General features: G+C 41.1%; 1 protein-coding gene across 1 annotated transcript; it reads right to left on the reverse strand.

Annotated features, from left to right (window-relative positions):
* Nucleotides 1-6,557: 6,557 nt before the first annotated feature.
* On the reverse strand, nucleotides 6,558-14,268 carry TMEM139 (transmembrane protein 139). Its single transcript, XM_089511116.1, has 2 exons — nucleotides 14,021-14,268; nucleotides 6,558-7,269 (listed from the first exon to the last, which is right to left on the reverse strand). The coding sequence occupies exons 1-2, from the start codon at nucleotides 14,266-14,268 to the stop codon at nucleotides 6,855-6,857; spliced, it is 663 nt and encodes a 220-aa protein (XP_089367242.1). The 3' UTR covers nucleotides 6,558-6,854.
* Nucleotides 14,269-21,646: the final 7,378 nt, after the last annotated feature.

Consider the following 21,646-nt stretch of genomic DNA (forward strand, 5'->3'; position numbering starts at 1 on the left):
AGATTGTTTTATCATTCTGTGATTTCAAGGGTTCTGATAACCCTGTCACTTTTGGGTTGGGTTTTTTTGGGGGGGGGCGTTGGCAAGGGTTCTTTAGAGGGGGACTATGCCATGGACTTCCTCTGGGGCTTGCCCAAAGGTTCCCAGTAAGTTTTAAACAAACAATCAAGCTTCATTTATATACCATTTCATACCGCCTAAGCAGTGTCTAAGCGGTTTACAACTGTAAGCTAATTTGCCCCCAACAATCTGGGTACTCATTTTAGCGACCTCCTTGGAAGGATGCAAGCCTGAGTCAAGCTTGCGCCCTTTTGCTGGTCTTGAACTCGCAACCTTGTGGTTTTGAGTAAGTGGCTGCAGTACAGGCATTTATGGCTGAGCTAGGATTTGAATCCTGGTCTCCCAGAGTCATACTCCCAACACACAAACCACACTGGCTCTCAGGGAGAGGAGTCCTTAATTGTCCTTTTGGGGGAGGAGGGGAGGTGGAGAGACCTCCTAGGGATGGAGTGGGGGGGTCCCTGTTCCTTTGGCTGCTCCCTTTGATCTAGGTTTAAAATGTTTGTTTGGCCCAATCTCCAGATAAAATACAGTGAGCCTTAGGTATCTGCTGGACCCCCTGTGGAAACCATAACCATGGATGCTCATGTCCCATTAAATATAATGGAATAGTACAGTTATGGCTGTAAAATAGCAAAATCAAGCTTTCCTTTCTCGACTTGTGTGTGTCTGTGTGTGTTAATATTTTCAAGCCATGGATGACTGAATGGATGCAGAATCCATAGATATGGAGGGCAAATTGTAAGGGGTCTTTTGAAAAGAAAAGCTCCCTTTGGATTGTGCTCTATACTTCATTTTCCAGAAGAGGGCATTATTTCCTTTCTTATAAACAATGGGAAGAAATTGATTACTTAAAAAGAATCAGAAAAACATGGAGTGCAGTTATTGGCACACATGGTCTATTTTAATTTTTAACTCATTTTTACTTGATTTCTATGTGTCAAAGAAATAAAAAAACAGTCAATAAATATGAGTTATAATTGATTGCTTAACTGAATGTTGCATAAAGTGCTGGCGATCTTAGCGGATGAACAGTCCTTCTATCTTGGATAGGAGTTAATCCCTCTTCTAAGGGCCAAAACACAGTGCAGAAATAATCCATCTTGACACTGCTTTAACTGCACCAGCTCAATGCTAGGGAATTCTGGGAACTGTAGTGTTGTGAGAAATATAGCCTCTGTCAAAGAGCTGTGGTGCCACAATGAACTACAATTCCCAGGATTCCTTGGCACTGAGCCAGGGCATATGTCCGTCTGTAGGGGAAGTTGCTCATCTCCGTTACCTAGCTATAGAGCAGCATTGTCAGAGACAGCTCTGTGATCATGTGGCCAGTGTGGCTGCAAAGAACGCTGTTACGTTACCACCCAAGTGGTACCTATTTATCTACTTGCACTTTTACATGCTTTTAAACTGCTAGGTTGGCAGACCCTGGGAGTAGAGACGGGAGCTCACTCCATCATGTGGCACCTGGGCCTTGACCTGCCGACCTTGCGATCGCAGATTCAGCATCTTAACTGCTAAGCAGTTTTACTGTCCTGGAAAAGCATTCTTTTCTCATTGCTGTGGGCAACATCCTGTTATTGACATATGCAACTATAAATACACCTTATGCCTGGGTATGGTTTTTGGGCCATTGCTGAGGCTGGTGTTCTCTTCCATCTTCTGCAACAACTGAAGCCTGTTCTCCAGGACACACCACTTCACTTCATAGAGCCAGGGTGGCTTAGTGGTTTGAGTGTTGGACTACAGCTCTGGAGGCCCCAGTTCAATTCCCCACTCAGCCTCTGGGAAAGGCAGAGGCAAATCTCCCCTTGCAAAAAAACAAAAACAAAAAACCCAACCCTGTGATAGATTTGCCTTAAGGTTGCCATAAATTAGGAAGGCTCACAACAACATCAACAAAAACTACCATTCCCAGAATTTCATACCATTAAGCTATGATATTTAAAGTGGTGTTAACCTCGATTATTTCTGCAGTGTGAATTCAGCCATAGTTAGAATTGCTCATAGAATCATAGGGTTTGAAAAGACCACAAGGGCCATCCAGTCCAACCCCATTCTGCCATGCAGGAACTCTCAATCAAAGCATCCCCAGCAGATGGCCATCCAGCCTCTGCTTAAAGACCTCCAGGGAAGGAGACTCCACTACACTCCGAGGAAGGAGTGTGTTCCACTGTCGAACAGCTCTTACTGTCAGGAAGTTACTCCTAATATTGAGGCAGAATCTCTATTCCTGTAGCTTTCATCCATTATTCTGGGTGCTGTTTTCTGGAGCAGCAGAAAACAAGCTTTAAAAGACCATAGATGGTTTCTAGTCTTAAAAAATTCCAACCTTTAATTGGTTTATCTTTTAAAGCTCACATTAATTTATTACATATATCACATGTATTTTTATGTGTGTGTATCTTTTTCTATTTTTTCTTTTTCTTAAGCTTTAAAGGTAAGGAGCCTATCATGGATTTTCAAATAGACTGGAAGTATAATGATTGCACATGGGAGGTGTGAGGGAAGGTGATGGGAGACTATACGGCCAGAGGATTGTGTCATCATGGTGAAATGCAAGATGATACTAGGATCTGTTACCCATGCTGCTTCATATAAATTTTGGTATAAATGATAGCCCTTAATGACCCCTAGATGAACTCTAATAGCCTGTCCACCATTGCCAGCAAGGCATGAGGACATGTACACACCCCCCCGAGGGGCACCCACATCATCATATCTAAGGACTCGCATACAAGGATTATCATAGGACCAGGAAGAGCAAATGTTTGCCTTGCCTGAGGCTCTTGCCCCCTCCTTGAGTCTGTTGTCCGAGCAGCTTAAGACCACTAAGACAATCAGACAGGGACATCCAGGTGAAAAGAAAGTAATTAAACACCTTTGTTCTCACCATCAAGCACCTTTGCCAGAAGCAAGATTTTGCCTATAAATACTCCCAGATTTGCTTGTTCACTGGGCCAGTCTGGATTTCAGGGAGAAGCTATGTCCCTTTGAATCCTGGCTCCTGGCCAGTCATTCCATGGCTGAGCCTCATGCCATCCTCATCATATTCCATTTGGATTCCTGGAGGGAGTCTACATTCTGGTACGTATCACCCCAGTGATGCCTAAAATCCTATTCCATGCTAACTCCTGCTTTTCCTGAGCCTTGTATGTGTGTGTGTATGCTAGTGAATCGTATGCGTTTTTCCCTTTATAAATAAATTGGTTATTAATTCTAAAAGTCTGTCTCAGCTCCATTTATTGGGATCCCCTGGTCTACTCCGTATACATATCGGGAGATGATTCTGCAAGGGCCGTCATAGCAGGCCCTCCTCTTGCAATATTTGAGCTAATAACAATAATAATAAAATTCCCCTAAACGGACCCTTGGCTACAGATCCAGACTTCACCTGAAATTGAAAGACACATCTTTTTTTCTCATAAGGAAGTTTTTTCCCTTTTGCACAGAATGGAGTGGGCAAGACTATGAATCTGAAGCTCCTCATGGAGGATGAGAGACAGGCTTGCTGTTTAGATTTTATTTATTTACTCATTTATTTAGATTTATATCCCACCTTTCTCCCAAAATGGGATTCATGTTCTTTTGTGAATATCACCCCAACTGTTTTTTTCCACTGCAGAGGAAAATAATGTAACTATATGACGCAATGGGTACATGTCCTGTCATTGAAAGCAAATGCAGAACTGGTTGTCTGTCATGTTCTCAGCGCAGTCATGTTCTTGCCACATCCCTTCCAGTCAATGGAAAAAAACTCAAAGCACATTGAAAAGCATGTTTCCTGGTGTCTTTAGCCTCCTGGGCATCAGAAGGAAAACAAAGAGAGTGAGGCAAGATAACTTACTACAGATACATCTTTTGCATATGCTGCCTTTAAACTACAGTAACAGTAAGCCAGTTTGTTGTTGGATGGGGACTTGGGAGATATGTTCTGTTGTCTTTACTAAGCCTTGAAACTCACTGGTCTGTCTCAGCCTGACCTACCTCACAGGGTATGGAGGAGAGCCATGTGCATTGCCTTGACTGCACTGGAAGAAAGCAGGGATATAAATACAGGTATAACCAATAGGTAACAGAGACAGTGTGCCATAGTGGTATGATTGTTGAACTATGACTCTGGAGACCAGGATTTTAATTCATGCTCAGCCATGTAAACCCACTGGGTGACTTTAGCAAAGTCACACTCTCTCAGCCTCAGGGGAAGGTAAAGGCAAAGCTCGTCTGAAGAAACTTGTGAAGAAAACCCCATTATAGGGTCATCACAAGCTGGAAATGACTTGAAGGCACACAACAACAGCAGCAATAAGTAACATGCTATGCCTTCCAGTACAATAAAAAAAACAGTAGTAGAAAGAATCTTTTACTGCTGAAATTATGCCAGTCTCCAAGAAAAAAAAAACATGCACGCACTAGTTATTGATGCAATATATCCTTAGGCTACATTTGACTGAGGTCATCAGTGAGCTGGATTCCTTTTAAGTCATATATGAGCAAAGTCCCTGCTGTCTCTGGCTTTGTAATGAAGGTTGAATCTCTATAAGCAGAATCCTAGATCTGGCATCAAGAGAGACAAATATAAAATATCCAAGTACAAAATGTGTGGGTCTGGTACTTTTTCAGTGCATATGCACTCTGGGAAATACATCAAAACCATGATAGCAATCCTAAACCATTATATGTGGAAGTAAATCCTATACCTGTCTGAGATGTGTCTAGTATCTCCAACACTCTGAGACAGCTCTACACTTTATTATATTCCATAACAAAGATTGTTTCACATAAGCAGTCTTAGTATTCATATAAAACAATCCTGTTCCCTGACACAGAAGAGAATGGAGCTATTCCTGATTACATTGTGCATGCTGTGCATGCGTAACAGTAATCTTAAACAGTGAAGTGGTTGATGTAACAAAGGCTTCCTGAAAGGTGATTCTCAAGTTTGGGAAGAATTTTGAGGTATATTTCTGAACAAATTTAGGAGATTATTACATTACCCACTGCTGGGATAGACCAGGGATGTAACTTTCTTAAGGCAGATCTTAACGCATTCACACATCACCGGGCAGTATGCAGCCCCGTATGCAACCTGGGCTTGTCCCACATCTCTTCAAGAACAGGAAAAGATACATTCAAAGATATAACCATGTTAGTCTGGGAAATAAGTATATATAAGTCTGCCTCTCGATTCTCCACTCCAGCCCCAGGCATCTGAGAGTGTAGGCTCAAATCAACAAAAGCTCATGCTACCAACTTCTTTCTTTTAGTCTCAAAGGTACTACAAGATCCCTTTGCATACTTAATACACACTTTGAAACAGTTCCCAGAAATGGTGCCCTCTGGAACCGAATTGGGACGCGATGGGAACGCGCGGCGTCGGCGTCGGCGTCCCCCCGTGCGATAAAGTCGCGTTTTGGGCCCCATCCAGTGCCCATCGCGTTCCGTGCGCGCCCCCGCTCGCCCCCGTTAGAACACGCTGGGGAGCGGTTTAACCCCCATGCGATAAACTTCATTATTTTTATCTGCCTGAAAAAATGAAACTTCTGCTACAGAATACATTGGGAATGGTGATACATAGCAGGTATAAAGGAGAGATTCAGACAACCTAGAATTATCTCAATCAGTGAATTTCAAAGTATCAGCTCATAATATACCGGGGGATTTACAATAGTAGTTGCTCAAGGCAGCCAGGTGCACATATCTTACTTATTTCTGTTTTTATTCTGTTTGCACATATCTGATGAAGAGCAATTTTTTTAAAAACTGAAAACAATGTTTTTATTATAAGCTGTAAGACATGTTTCTAAGGTTTTTAGTCTTTCATGGATGCCTTCTCCATTATTATTCTCCAACTTTCTTAGAGACTACAGAATTTCTGTGTAATTGAGGTAAGGTGCTTGGCATTTCATACTCATGATAGCTCTTTGAAAAATGTACCAACCGGTCCTCTCTTCCTTCTCCAGTAGCAGTTTCAACGCATCTTCTGAGTCTACATGGTCAAGACAATCCAGTCCACAGGATAAAAGGCCACAAAATCTCTGTCCCTGGCTGCCCCATGGAAAAAGAGGAGGGAAATCCTGCCATGAAATCCTGAAATGTACATAATTCTCATGGGATTTAAACAAAGGAGGGGAGGAGGGGACCGAGGGCAATACATAAATTACAGTTGGTCCTCCATATCCATGGATTCTTTATCCATTGATTGATCTAGCCAGGGCTTGAAAATATTCCCAAAATATAAAAAGTTCAAAAAGCAAAGCTTGATTTTACCACATTATATTAGGGACACCATTTTCCTATATCATCGTATATAACGGGACTTCAGCATCCATGGATTTTGGTATCCATGGGGGGTCCTGGAACCACATCCCAGCCGACACCAAGGGCCTGAGCTGCAACAGCATGACAAATCATGAATTCAAGACAGCGGTGTGTTGTTAACCACTCTTGAGTCAATCTCAACCCATGCTGACCCTGTGGATGAGGCATCTCCAAGCCTCCTTAACCTCTAGTGCTCTACTCATTTCCTGTAAACACATACCCATGACCTCCTTAATAGAATCCATCCATCTAGCATGTGGTCTTCCTCTATTTCTACATCCCTCCAACTTTCCTAGCACTGTTGTCTTTTCTAATGAGTCATGCCTTCTCATGATGCGTCTGCAGTATGGCAACCTAGGTTTTGTCATCTTGGCTTCCAGGGAGATTTCTGGCTTGGCCTACTCTAGGACCCATTTGTTTGTCTTTTGTCCATGTGGTGACACTGTCCCAAATGTAATTTGCCAGTTTCCCCATTATAATCTTGATGGCTGGAACTCTTCTTCAAAAACCTCGTCACCTGTTGCATTCTCATAAGAAGGGGGTGGTGTGAGGGGCTCTAGTCGTTCCAGCCGTTCTTCGGACCCTTTGAGTTCATGATTATCTGAGATCACCCGTTGCAGTCTTGGGGGAAGTACCAGTCTAAGACGTAGCTTTGAATGCATGTCTGCCTCTGAGGCCCGCCGTGTGCCTGGTGCCACGGAGACACGGACTGTCTCCACCACCGTCTCTCCATGTGCAGCAGGCTCAATAACCACACTGTAGGGAGGAGGCTCAGGAAGGGTTGTTCCAGGAGTGGATGTAATGGTCCAGATCGTTGGTGCTGCCTCTGATAAGTAGCCAGTAGCCACCACTTCCTCATATGCTGGCGCCTCGTAAGCTGCATTATCTCTGCAAGTAGAAAAGGAGAAAGAAACAGGTAGAGTTAAAGCAAATAATTGTAATGGTATTCAACAAAAAAAGTGCCCTATATGCCACTGAGCAACACATATAAGGCATTAAGCAGGTTCATTGTGTCCTTTCTGCCACCTAGACTCCACAATCACATTCAAGTCTAATGTCCAATTAACAATTTGTAAGCTGGTCTGATAGCCTTTTGGCTGAAGAGCGGGATATAAAATAAATTATTATTATTATTATTATTATTATTATTAAGTCTAATCCACCTCCCACTGAATGCTTCCCCAGGTCAAAAATTAGGCTGGTTCCACTCATTGGTTTGGAATTGCCACTGAATGTAAAAAAAGCACTCAGGATTTTTCTTACATAGAATTATGTATGTTGTCTCATATGTGTTGCCCTTTTATATTTAACTTCTGGCAGAATTGGTCTGGAGGACTTAGAAATTCCTAGAGAGAACATATAAATTCAATCTGTGACTAATCAGATCTGCAAGAGTCAATGTCGCAAATGTGGTGGGCCTACTGTATATTCATTTTTATGTTTTTCTGTTGCTCCTGAAGAAGGCCATACAAATGTATATATGCCGAACCATGTTGCACTTTCTCTATAATAAAGCAAACGACTATTGAGTATTTTGAGATGTCTCTCTGTCTTTTTCCCATGAAACACTGGCCGTGCACCAAAGAGGCATCCAGCACATTGTGTGGGCAGCTGCAACATCATGCATCACACAATGCAACAACAGTGCCAATGCACAACCATTGGGAGCTGGCACAATTACAGAATGAGAATGAGATGGACTGCAAATGTCAAGGGACAGGTGTCGAGTTTGATTTTTAAAAAAAAAAATCACAGAAAGGCAGGAAATAATTGAAAGAATCCTAGGCCTTACTATGCATATGGATACTTTTTCATTCTATAATATTCTGCATGGCCTTTGCAGGATAGGTAATAAAGGCTGTATCTGCAGTGCAGAAATAATAATAATAATAATAATAATAATAATAATAATAATAATTTATTTCTTCCCCTCTTCTCCTCAAGGCTTGAGGCAGGCTACAGCATATTAAAATACAAACAAAAAGAAAACACATAAAACCAAGAGTTAAAATACTATAAAACCATTGAAGTACATTCATATGGGTCTTAGAATCATAGAATCCTAGAGTTGGAAGAGACCGAAGAAGAGGACTCCACCACACTCCAAGGTCCACTCTTTAATATATACAGATTAAAAAGTCTTGTTTTAATATTGACTGGTAGCTCTGCCAAAAGAGAGGTGTCTATAAAGTTGTCTCAGATGCTATCACCGTTCCCAGCTGCTGTATCCAATGCAGTCTGATAACACTTTAACTGCCATGGCGCAATGCTAAGGAATTCGGGGAAGTGTTGTTTTGTGAGATATTTTGGCCTTCTTTGTCAGAGGACTCTGGTGCTGGAACAAACTACAGATCCCAGGATTCAATAGCATTGAGCTATGGCAGTTAAAGTGATGTCAAAATGCATTATTTCTGCAGTGCAGATGCAGCCAATGAGTGAAGGGTATGACTAAATTTGTGGCTGCTTGCTATTTTGTATATTTCAGTTTCTTAATAGTACCACCATGATACAATCACAGTAAAATGTGTTAGAATAATAGAATCATAGAGCTGGAAGAGATCACAAAGGACATCCAGTCCACCCACTTTCTGCCATGCAGGAACTTACAATCAAAACTGTTTGGGTTGAGTATTTTGGGAAAGGACACATTAAGAAGCACAGATATTCTCCTAATAACATAATGTTGTTGTTCAAATGAAAGGGTTATTTTTGTAGATTTCCCAACATATCTCTCTCTTGTGGAGGTCCGTGTAGAATCTGAGTTTTAAGATCATATGGATGCATACTTTCCATTGATTTAAATCCCATTTACAGGATGACTGTGATCATGCCAAAGAGGAGCACCTTTAATTTCTGTAGATTTCAACAGGAACGTTTAATGCGTATACGTAACTCCTCTGTTAGAATCTGCCAAACATCTGTAAAAAGATGTTAGATTTTACTATGTCCTTGGAAGGATTCTTGCAGGCAATTTTAGATAATGTAGGGTAAATTTAAGTGGAAAATATTGAAATATTTTAGTGATTTTTAAAAAATTAGTTGTACACATATTTTATGTTACAAATGCATAAACACAGAAGGCAAAGAGAAAACACCCAGAAAAAAACATACAAATATAAACCTACAAATAAACAGCTTCGAATACAACGAATTTGTAGGCGCTTCCCTAGTACGAGGAGTTAGCCTGAATAGCCAATCAAATTAATTTTTTAAAATTATTATAATTAATTAATGAGTTAATTATTCAATCAGTTATTGATAGATTTTTCCCCCTTCCTCAATCTTTTTTGTACTCTTGTACTTCACATTAGCCATATACTTTGTCAGTTCGTGTACAGAAAGTATTACAATATTTATATATGATAGAAAATCTTCCTGTCTGTAATACCAATTAACCAATTAACTTGGCTTTTAGGAAGAAACACAACCACATTTATTTTTTAAAACAGTCTGATAGTGGACAAATGTTGGGTTGTTTTTATGAGATAACGGAGTCTTCAGCTTTTCACAAATTAAGGCTTTGTGATTGTTTCAGTATAGATCATGAAACTAATACACTTTCACCTGAGGGACATTTCTGATAAATATCTCTGCAATGATATAGTTGCCGCCTGGGGACATTGCCATAAAATACCAGTTGAACTGGACACTAGAATTAGTTTTAAAAGCATACAAAAAGCAATTGATCTTCGAAATCTTGAAAACTGTGGGCAGTGGTAGAAACTACATAGAATTCAAGCAAGAGGCCTGATGTTCAAATAGGCTTCTGCATATGGAAATGTTCCCTTCACACAGAAACAAACAATGCCCCAAGGATGTCAGGGAGTAGATGAAACTAGGGCTTGAGATGTTACATTTGTGGTCTACAGTTTCCAGGATATCCCAGCCTAGATAGGGGATTCTTGAAACCCCAAAAAGAAAGTTTCCAAGAACTCCAACATCTGTTGAGCCAGCCCAAATGCAATAAGAAACAATGGTCTGGTTACCTTAAGTAATGGTCCAATCCTTCAGGTTTTTGTACTCCTTCTTTCTCAATTCATGCACTGATTCCCTGCCTACTAACTTGATTTGAGATACAGTATATCATAACTTGTAATGTTTTTCTTAAAAAAAATTAGATCTCTTAATAACCAATGTACAGTTGGCATTCCACATTCGCAGCTTTGACATTTTCAGATTTGATTATTCACGGATATGATTAATATATTCTCTCTAGGAATGTCTAGGTTCCTGAAGTGTGACTCTATGGTCAATGTCCATCAAAAGTTGCACTGCAAGACATTTCTAGAGCTAATGTAGGCATTTGAGGTTCTCCAGCACAATTCTATGGTCAATGTCTGGCAGATGTTGACCACAGAGTTGCATTGGAGGACCTAGGGATTCCCAGAGAGGGGCTCTCTTGGGGGAAAATAGTGTTTTTTTATTTGTGTTTTTCTCACTTTCACAGGGGTTCTGCACCCCTAAACCCAGTGAATGTGGATGGACTACATGTTAAATGTAGGCTCTCATCACAGTAGACCATATAGGAACACTCACAAGGGAAGTCCAGAAATTCAGTCAATTGAGTAAGAGCTATTTGACAGTGGAAGGTGCTGCTCTTTTGGAGTGTGGACGGAGTCTCCTCTTTAGAGGTTTTTAAACAGAGGCTAGATGGCCATCTGTTGGGGAGACTTGGATTGTGTATTCCTCCATGACAAAAAGGGGTTGGACTGGGTGGCCGTTGAGGTCTCTTCCAACTCTCGGATTCTATCCTTTCCCTCAGCCATCCTTGAAGGTCAGTATAAGAATATCCCCTTTGCTGACAGATTGTGCCCCTGTGATTCTGGGCAAGTAGAGGCAATAGAGCATGTTCTACTCCAGTGCTCATTTTATAGAGATATTTGTGCTAGACTTATCTCATCTTTATTGAATAAATATCCAGGATGAATGATTTTTTGTATAAAATAATTTCTCTATTGCTGTCAGATACCAGCTTTAAGATAGCATATAATTTAGCCGTAGTTTGTGCAGCAGTGTTTAAAATATGGCAGACATTGATTTCAGCAGGGCACTAATATTAAACTTGTCTACATGCACTGAAATCACGTAACCCAGTGGTTCCCAAACTTTGGTCCTCCACGTGTTTTGGACTTCAATTCTCATGATTCTTGGCTTTTGGCCACAGTGACTGGGGCTTCAGGGAGTTGAATTCCAAAATACCTAGAGGACTAATGTTTAGGAATCGCTGAAGTGATTATTTTAAATATGTTTTACCCTGATTCCTTTTATACTGTACTAGTTTATTTGTGCTGGTCTATGATAGTAATAAAGAAATCTATTCATTCTATGATTCTGTGATTCTGTCTACACGTCCACAAGTTTCTAGCCGCTGGTTTCATCTGCACAACTTTTATAAAGCTAATGGGTCTGCTCACAAAAGCTCAGACCAAGCAAAAATATGTTGGTTTTTAGCTTGTAGCAATACAGTTGGCCATTCTCATACACAGATTTTTTATACACGGATTCAATCATCCACGATTTGAAAATGTTTAAAAAAAGTATAAATTTCAAATATCAAACCTTGATTTTCCATTTTTTATAAGAGACACCCTTTTGCTATGTCATGTTCAATGGGACTTGAGCATCCACAGATTTTGTTATCCACGGGGGATCTTGGAACCAAACCCCAGCGTATAACAAGGGTCCACTGTACATTGATACTGAGGAAATCCACTTCTTCTCCAGCTACTTGAAGGTCCAGCAGATAAACCCAGAGGGGACAATAGAGTCTGCATAGATAGCAGGTGATGCCATAGTCCCTACTGATCAAAAGGTCCTGCTGCTTTAGTCCTGTGAGCCCTGGCTCTACCACACAACTGTTCCTAACATATGAGCTGCTGGATGTAGTGTAGATATATTATTAATGCTATGGGTAGTACCCATAGTAAGCAGTAGAAACTGGAGACGTGTCTTCAAATGTTGCTTATTTTATTAGTAAAAAAGTCTGACACATATTAACCTGTGTGTATTCTTAAAGCTTTCTTCAGGAAACTATATAATATCATAAAAGAGCAACACAAGACTTCAATACATAATTGTTGTTGTGAGCCTTCAAGTAATTTCCATTTTATAGTGGCCTTTTCCAGGATTTGTTCAGAGAGGATTTGCCATTGCCTTCCTCTGAGGCTGAGAGAATGTGGCTGAGAGCATGGCCAAGCTGGGAATCGAGCCCTGATCTCCAGAGTCATAACACTCAAACCACTATGCCATGCTGCCTCACCAATACACAACAGCACATTAGATAAAATCATCATTAATTAGATCAAATTTCAGACATTTCTGGACCAACAACTCTCCAACTATTCATTGAACGAACAAAAATATATGAGCAAAGGCTGAAGGTGAGCAGCCTTTGGCAAAGACTGAAATAAATACTGTATATTATGAGCAGATGATGGAAAATATAAACAACATTGAATGACACATACATTTACTATGAATTAATACACACTGGACAAAAACCGAGTCTTTTGTGACATGTCTCCAGTTTCTTCTGTGGATTTCTTTGGATGTTCCTAAATTTCTGCTTTTATATTCTCAGTTGATCAACTGATATGTTTATTTGTTTTACATGAACTATTTTTGTGGTGCTATTATATTTTTAAAATAAATTTTGAAACATTTTATGCATTTTAATTGTCTGTTTGCTGTGAAGTACTCTGAGCACCATGTATCTGTGATATACAATTAAACTAGCAATGACTGCCCAAACTAGTAGACATAGGGCCTGAACAGACAGGCCAAAATAAAGCTGCTTTGGGTCACTTTGGATGTATGCTATTTAAATGACACACACATGTTAAGAGGCCAGAAGCTGCACCAAAGCTGCTCTCCAGTCCTTTGGACTGGAGCATGGCTCCTGGCCTCTTAGGACACATGCAGCATTTAAACAGCATACCTCCAAAGTGACCTGAAGCAGCTTTATTTTGGCCTGTCTGTTCAGGCCCATAGTTTATGTTAGCCCTTGTTTATAGGGTGAGGAGAAACTACTGTTTGCCAGTGTAGGCGAAATAGTAAATTGTAGTACTATATCTTTGTATGCTTTTTAAAACAGTGTGCTGTAGTGGTTTGAGTGTGGAATTCCTATTCTGGAGACCAGGGTTTGATTTCCAGCTCAGCCATGAAACACCTGGGTAACTTTGGGCAAGTCACATACTCTCAGCCTAAGGGGAAGGCAATAGCAAACCTCCTCTGAAAACCCCATAATAAGTTTGCCTGAGGGTCGCCATAATTTGGAAATGACTTGAAGGCACACAACAAGAACAACTATGTAGGCAAAGACCTATATTGCACAGGGTGAGGAAGACACATGCAAGCCTCAGGCACCTATCTGCTCACTCCATCAATCCTCCATGTTCAAAAGTAACATATCTATAATATATGTCAATGAGGGTGGGCGTTTGCCTTCATGCCCTGCTTGTAAGCTTTCCAGAAGTAATGGCTCGTCAGTGGTGGAGTTGGAATACCAGACTAATCCACAAGCCCTTTTCTCATGATTTGCCATGTGATTTGCTGCTTGTGTAGATTATCAGCAAAGTGCCTGTGGTCTAAAGTTAAAATACAGGAAGGAAGGAGAGGAAATAAAAATGTAATTGCTCACCCTGCCTGACTTGGTCTCCTTGGGGCTGTGTGATTTTCTTGTGCTGGATTCTGATGCTTCAGATACTGTTCTGCTGCCACGCTTATGAGGTAGCCCACCAAGCACAGAGCCCCAACTGCAAGGAAGAAAAATCCTACTGGGTTGATATCAGTGGATATGGCCAGCATGGTGACTCCAATGAGAAGTGTGGCAGTGAAGAGCACCAGCAAGGTTTGACGGAGGCTCCTCCAGCGTGACTCCGACAACATGGCAGTGTGAGTGGTAAATATGGCAGTCAGCGAGAAAAGACCAGGCAGTAGAGTGAACAGACATCTGTCAAAGAGATGGAAATGCAACGACACAAATAAATGACCCATGAACATGGAACCCAAGCACTCAAAAAGTGTGATAAATGATATGACATGATGATTATACACTCCATGGAAATGATTAGTCCCATTAAGAAACGTGGTGTTACGTCAATAGTAGTTGTGATTCAAGATGGGTATCTTCTTAATTCACACAAAATAAAAGCTTTGCTGCAGATAAAGACACGTTGTCGTGTTCCTTCTCTTTCTAAAAAAAGTACTTGCTGTATGGGGAGGGGTTCTCTAAATGTTGTTGGACTGCAGCTCCCACCATTCTTCTCCATTGCCTGCTGGCTATGGCTGCAGGAAGTTGCAGTCCGACAAAATCTGAGGGCTATGAAGCTGCCTGCTCTACGGCTGGGCAAAGCACACCTTGCCAAAAGGAAAATGGATTAAAAATTTAAATGTTCTTGAAGTGGTAGGGAATAAGTATTTTTCAAGTTTGTTTTGGAGTATAAATACTCCTTTATTTAAGGCAGGTTTCCAGTGGAGGGTAGATGTTGACTGTGTTTTTGTAATATTTCAGGGTTCTGTCTCCTCTGCTTTTGTCTCGCCCTGCATTTATGATGAAACCTCTGCACAAAAGAAGATGCTGGATTTCATAAACAACATAAACTCTCAAAGGATTGAAGCTGCCTCATGTGTGAGGTGGCCTATGGAAATGCCCCCAGATCTTCCTGTCTTTAGTAAGATGAGTGTGGAAAATAGGATTACAAATGCAAACATACTTGAGGTAGCCTAAGGTAGCATCATGTACTGGTAGCATCATGCTATATGGAACTACTAGAATATTATATTGGTGTATTCTAATAATGAGGGGTTTTTTTGGCAAAAATCAATTGGTCCAACTATTCCTTTCATGGAGCAAAACATGTATCTTGCTTTCATGTAGCTGTTAAAGTTTCCTAAAGAGGTGGTAACCATAACTCGGCACCATACACATGGCTGAATGCACAACAGGATACAAACCTAGACCATTCAGAGTTCAAATTTCACTTTAGAATTCATATGAAACAAATATAGATCTATATGGATATTAATATATAAATGAACCTATGCAAGAAAAACAATATTTTGGCACATAAATAACAGAAACCTTTGAACAGAACAAATAAGAAGGTAGAAGCTCATGGAGAGAGATGGGATAATGAAATGTAATTAAAAAGGACACTAAAACCCAACTTCTAGTTGGGGGAAGATAAATTGGGGTTTTTTGTATGTTTTTGTAGTGTTTTATAGATTGGTGGTTGTCTATATATGAGTGCTTGTTTTTAGAGAGGTAGATAAATTATATGTGGTTTTTTTTCCTGCTTTAAACTTATAAACTTTTTTTTTAAGAATTCACATTTCAAAGGAGTTTATCAGACAAGGGGAATTGGAAGAATAATCTGATGGCAATCTGAACACAATCATGGGGTTTAACGTTCTTGCGTGATAACCCACTGCAGGCAAATTCGGGCAATGGGAAGTCAGTCCGAACGCAATCATGTGGTTTCACATAATTGCGTGATAGACTGCCACACGCAAATTTGGGCAATGGCATGCTATTTTCAAGCAATGGGGAGCCAGTTTGAATGCAATGTGTATTCACATAATTGCACAAAACTAGCAATTTTAAGTGAATGCATTCTGGCCCCACTTTCTTTTCATTCGAATTTAAGAGAAATTCCTCCCGTTTGATAAACTCCAAAGAGCTCTGCCTGGGTGGGCAAATCTGATAGCCTTGTTTTGGCTACAGTGAACCTTTTAAAAAAAATCAAGTTGTGCCCATCTTGAAGAAATTTGCAGATTTTTGTCCAGTTTTATAAAAAATTAATTGAAATTAAATTCCAGAGTAATCACTTTTGTTAAGATACTAAAGTTATACTCCACCTTTCCAACAAAAAAGGGCACATATTAAGAGTGGTTTCTGCTAAAAAGCAAGCCAGCAAGAACAAAAAAAGGCTCAGCAGCCTGCTCTCACTGCGTTTGTTTCCTCCCAGGTGAAACAGCTCTCTATGGCTGCAGAAATAATCTGGTTTGACACCACTTTAACTGCCACAGCTCAGTGCTATGGAATTCTGGGAATTGTAGTTTGTTGTGGAGCTCTGGTGCTGCAACAAATTACACTTCCCAAAATTCCATAGCGTGGAGCCATGGCAGTTACAGTGGTGTCAAACTGGATTATTTCTGCAGTGCGGATGCAGCCTAACTCAGGCATAATTTATATGCCTATACACACACAGCAGCATGTTCTTGCATAACAAGCTGAAGCAAGAAATGGAGCTCCTGGGCCCTCTACCATCTGACTGTTTGTTGTTTCACAGCCCCTCAAACAACTGCTTTCAAGCGAATAAGCATGTTCATGGTCCCTCTTCACCGTTGTTCCTTTTATGGGCCACAAAAAAATTCCCAGTGAAGGAAGTGAAGCTTTTCCTGACTGTTTTGCAATAATGGCAATAACAGCTGTGTTTCTGGAGTCTCATTTCCCATAGCTTAAAAGAAGAGGGAAGAAAATACAACTGAAGTTCTGCCCGTACGTGCCTGAGCTTAGCTCTGTTGACAGCAGGACAGCAGGAAAATTCCACTCTGTGGAGTCAGAGTCAGTGCTTATGAAACCCCAAAATATGAGAAAGAGGAGGAGAAGGAACTGAATGGAGGGGATTGAGGTGAGAGGATTGTCCATATGTATGAACAAATGATCAGTTTCCCAAGTTGCTGCAGCTTTTTAAATAGTAGACATAGGTATCAGTGGCATTTGTATCTCACCTTTTCACCGGTGAGCTCAAGATTATGTATGTGGCTCTCTGCTTCTTCCCTTTATCCTTTCAACAATCCACTAGTGTGGGTCAGATTGAAAGGCCACCCAAGGTCACACTAAGTGTCCTGACTGTTAAAACTTGAACCTGAATAGCAATAGCATTAGCAAGTACACTTCTATACTGCTTATCAGTGCACTTAGCAGTCCCTAAGCAGTTTACAATGTAAGCCAATTGACACCAACAAGCTGGGTACTCATTTTAGGACCTCAGAAAGATGCTAGGTGGAGTCAACCCTGAGCCCTGACTGGTATTGAACTCACAACCTTATGGTTTGTGAATGAGTCGTTGTAGTAGAGGCATTTAACCACTGTGCCACCAGGGCTCATGAACCACCTGTGTCCCTGACCAACACTCCTCCATTACAACCCATTGGTTCTATTTATGTGGGCACTAAACAGCATCACAGTCCTAGACACAAAAAGAAGGCTGGCAGAGAGATATACTTACAGCTATAGGTTTTGAGTGTTTTATTGATTCAGTCCTTCTCTGTATGAGCCAAAAGGCCCATTTTCTCACACACACACACACACACACACACCCCATTCTGCCATTGCCCTGTTTTGGTGATGCACATCTCAAACTCCCATTCTGGTGCGGACAGTCCAGATGATGTCCAGCATGTTCCCAGTTTCATCCTCATTCCTGGTGTCACCTTGTGCAGGGGGGACTGCAGGAGTAGTTGTGGCAGCAGCCAAAAGGTCACACTCTCCCTCTCTTTGTCACTGTGGTGGCAGCAGCCTCCTTCCAAAGAGACCACCACCACAGCAAAGACAAAGACGGGAAAGGTGCACTCAGTCTCCACCTTTGCCATGGTGGCAGAAGCCTCCTCCTGAGGAGACTGCCACCACTGCAGTGAAGTCAAGAGGATTGCAATCATCCCTTCTCACTCCACCGTGGGAGGAAGGCCCAACTCATCTGGGTGTCACCTGGTGTGGACTGCACTCTCAGCACCCTCCTAATGATGCTACTGCATGTTCCACACCAGGAATAGGGTTTAACAGCCCCCAAACACATTTTAATAATATACCTGTTATTCTGGATCTTCCAAAAAGATTTGGAGTCCTTTGTTCCCACGCTATGGTGACTGTTTACACGGACATCCCACTTTCACAGTGGGTCACTGAGTTGTCTGTATTGAGGTCCATCGCTGAATGTCTCATTTTGACTTGAGAAGCAGACATCCCAGACCACCCAATGGTTTTCTATGCAGACAGCCACCGTGGTGTGGGAATAGAGGGCCAGATAATGGGGCAGGTCAGGGAAGTTATGGGGCCAAGATACTCAAAGGACAACCCTTGGACTATATCTTGGCCAGTGCAGAAAAGGCCTCAGTTTCCTGGTGGAATGGCAAACAATGCACTTGTTTTTTCACCAGGTTTATGGGCTTTAGTAAAACACTGTGAAAGCACCTTTGGATATACTGTATTTCCTGCTACAACTAGCTAGGATTGTAATTCATATTACAGAAGTCACATGATACATCGGGGAAGTCAGATATCCCTATAATCAACATATTTATGAGAATTGATGGAGATTAGGACATTGGTTTTAAAGTGCCTTATCCCTAATGGGATAAAGGCACATTTAATTTTCAAAATGCATTATCGCATGCACCTTTGGCTGGGCGAATGCAACCCGTATTACAGCCTGATGCGAGCTAGGCTTATCCTGCAGCTTTTCAAAAACTGATTCTTGAAAAGCCATGGGATAAGCCCAGCTGGCATCCAGGCTATATTCTGATTGTATGTGTCTGGCCACAGGTGAATGCAATAACACCCGTTTTGAAAATTAAATGCACCTTAACCCTGTAGGAGATAAGACGGTTTAAAGCCAATACACCAATCTCCAGTGTCATGTTAAACTAGAAGATGGGAACCTTGGTTGAAGACCATCCTGTTCACAGAAGCGTTCCCAGGCATTGCGTGACTATTATTTGCTGTTTGACATTTTTAACTTGTTGCCTGTTTTATTGAACCCTTTCCTGTATTGTTATATATTATTTATATGCATTATGGTATTATTTCTTAGATTGTATGCCATGGGCAGGTTTACTCTTTATCTATTTTATTATTTATGACTCATAATTGTTGCAGTCTAAGGAATATGCCCACATTCTCAGTGACAGCTCAGATTCCTGTGATTTAAATGTTGTAATTTAAAAAAAAATACTGCAGGATGTGTTGTTAAGATTTACAAGATAAAACAAGAGTAACAATGTAATATCTAAATGTAACAAGTGATATTTAAAAGTTTTAAGTTGCCGTATGAATTATGTTGAAAAATTAAGAACCTGGGTTCAGTGGGGCAGGAGGACACTCTTTTCTGTTCCGCTCATACTCAGGTTGCTTCATAGTTTACATTGCAGTCCTAAACATGGTGCTCAGTGAGTAAAACCCACTGAAGCTGAACTTATTTTCTGAAGAAAAATGCACAGGATTGTAGTGTCACTTCAGGCGACAGGAGAAGATATGGCAATAATTGAAGTCACAAGTAAGCCAGTTCTACTGCTGAACAAAAACCCCATGTGCCAAATGCTCTCACACTGGATATGCAGTGAGCTCTTGGTATCCACCGGGGTTTGGTTCCAGGACTCCCCATGGTGGATACCCAAATCCGTGGATGCTCGAGTACCAGTATATACAATAGGGGAGTAAAATGGCATCCTTTATGTAAAATGGTAGGCCTAATGTTAAACATAAAGAAAACAAAAATAATGACCATGGAGGATTTACACAAGTTCAACCTAGATAATGAAAAAATTGAAATAGTTAAACATTTCCCACACCTTGAATCAAACATAGATCAGAACAGAGACTGCAGTCAAGAAATCAGAAGATTTTGCATGAGAAGGGCAGCCTTGAAAGAACTGGACAAAATCTTAAAGCGTAAGAAAATACAGCTGAACACTAAAGTTGAAGTCATCCAAGCCATTGTATTCCCCATTACTATGGATGGATGTGAGAGTTGGATAGTGCAGAGAGTAGACAGGAAGAAAATTAATTCATTTGAGATGTGGTGCTGGGGAAGAATGCTGAGGATCCTATGGACAACCCAAAAGACAAACAAATAGGTTCTTGTACAGATCAAGACTGAACTCTTTCTGGAAAGCAAGATAACTAAACTGAGGCTGTTGTACTTTGGCCACATCATGAGAAGGCACAACTGAAAAGACAAAGATGCTGGGGAAGATAGAAGCAGTAGAAAGAGAGGAAGATCATGTGCCAGATGGATAGACTCAATAAGAGAACCATGGGCCTGAGCCTGTATGACATGAGCAGAGAGGCAGAGAAAAGGGGGGCTTGGAGACACCCATTCACAGGGTCACCATGAATCAAGGTTGGCTTGAAGGCAGCTAACAACATCAAAGATACAATGGCAAAATCAAGCTTTGCTTTTTAGAATTTATCTCTTTAAAAAAAAAATTCAAGCTGTGGATGCTTGAATCCATGAATAAAAAATCTGTGGATATGAATGGCTGACTTTATGTTACACACACCCATGGTTCCCTTGCAAGCAAACTCTCACACTTTCAGCCACAGGATTCACGTATGAAGAGTCTCTTCCCCCTTCCAAAGAAAAGGCACCCAATAACCTATGTGCACTCACCAGACCTAGGTGTCCTATGCCATCTCCAGCCGTAAGCTCTTGCCGCTTGTTGTCACTGCCAGCTAACTGTCCACAATCTTCTATGCTGTGGTTTCCAGCATGATAAGAAACACCAACAGATTCTCACCTTTCTCGTCTCTTCACCCTTTAAGGGAGCGTACAAAAATCTAAGAAGGAAATTGCAAGTGTGGGCAGAGAGTAAACTCCAGGGCAACCAGTTTTTTTCTTAAGATTTTTCCACGCAGAAACAGTTGTGTCTCTTGCCTCCTTTGGAAAATGCTCTTTGCTTTCCTCTTTTGCCTTCTCAGCTGGGCCACCTCAAGGGAACAGGAAACTAACTGGGGGAAAGGGTGGTGTATATGAATGTGTGTGCAATCTGCCGTTCCTGCTCTTCTTTCCCTATCAGGACAAAGATTTCTTATTTCCCCCCCTGTAGAAATACTTCATTGACATTTCCCCTCCACAGGGTGGGGCCCTATGCCCAGCCCCAAGTCACATGGCCTTTTCATAAAACTATTTAGTTTCTCTATAAAGATATAAACCATGTGTTCTTCCTCCTGGCATTGTATGCCAGGTACAGGTTTCCCCCTGGCTTTTGTACCATTAAGTCAAGAGCACGGGTGGAGTCTCAGTAGTTTATGGAAAGTGCCCAGAGATTAGGAGCGGAAGGTGGGGAGACAAGAGACTAGGTGCTGGATGTTCCTAGAAAATTGCAGCTATTGAGTGGAAATTATAACAAATCTGTGAAGAACCACTGACATCTTACTCAAACAAAAACAGGTGATCACATAGAAATTACCTGTGCAACTCCTACCTTGTCTCAGGTCTCCGCACAAAGTACTGTAGGTGATTTCATCAGGTACATCAGTTTT

The sequence above is a fragment of the Sceloporus occidentalis genome, unplaced genomic scaffold (genome assembly GCF_023333645.1).
Source record: "Sceloporus occidentalis isolate IW3139 unplaced genomic scaffold, rSceOcc1.0.p SCAF_1, whole genome shotgun sequence".
Taxonomy (NCBI): Eukaryota; Metazoa; Chordata; class Lepidosauria; order Squamata; family Phrynosomatidae; genus Sceloporus; species Sceloporus occidentalis.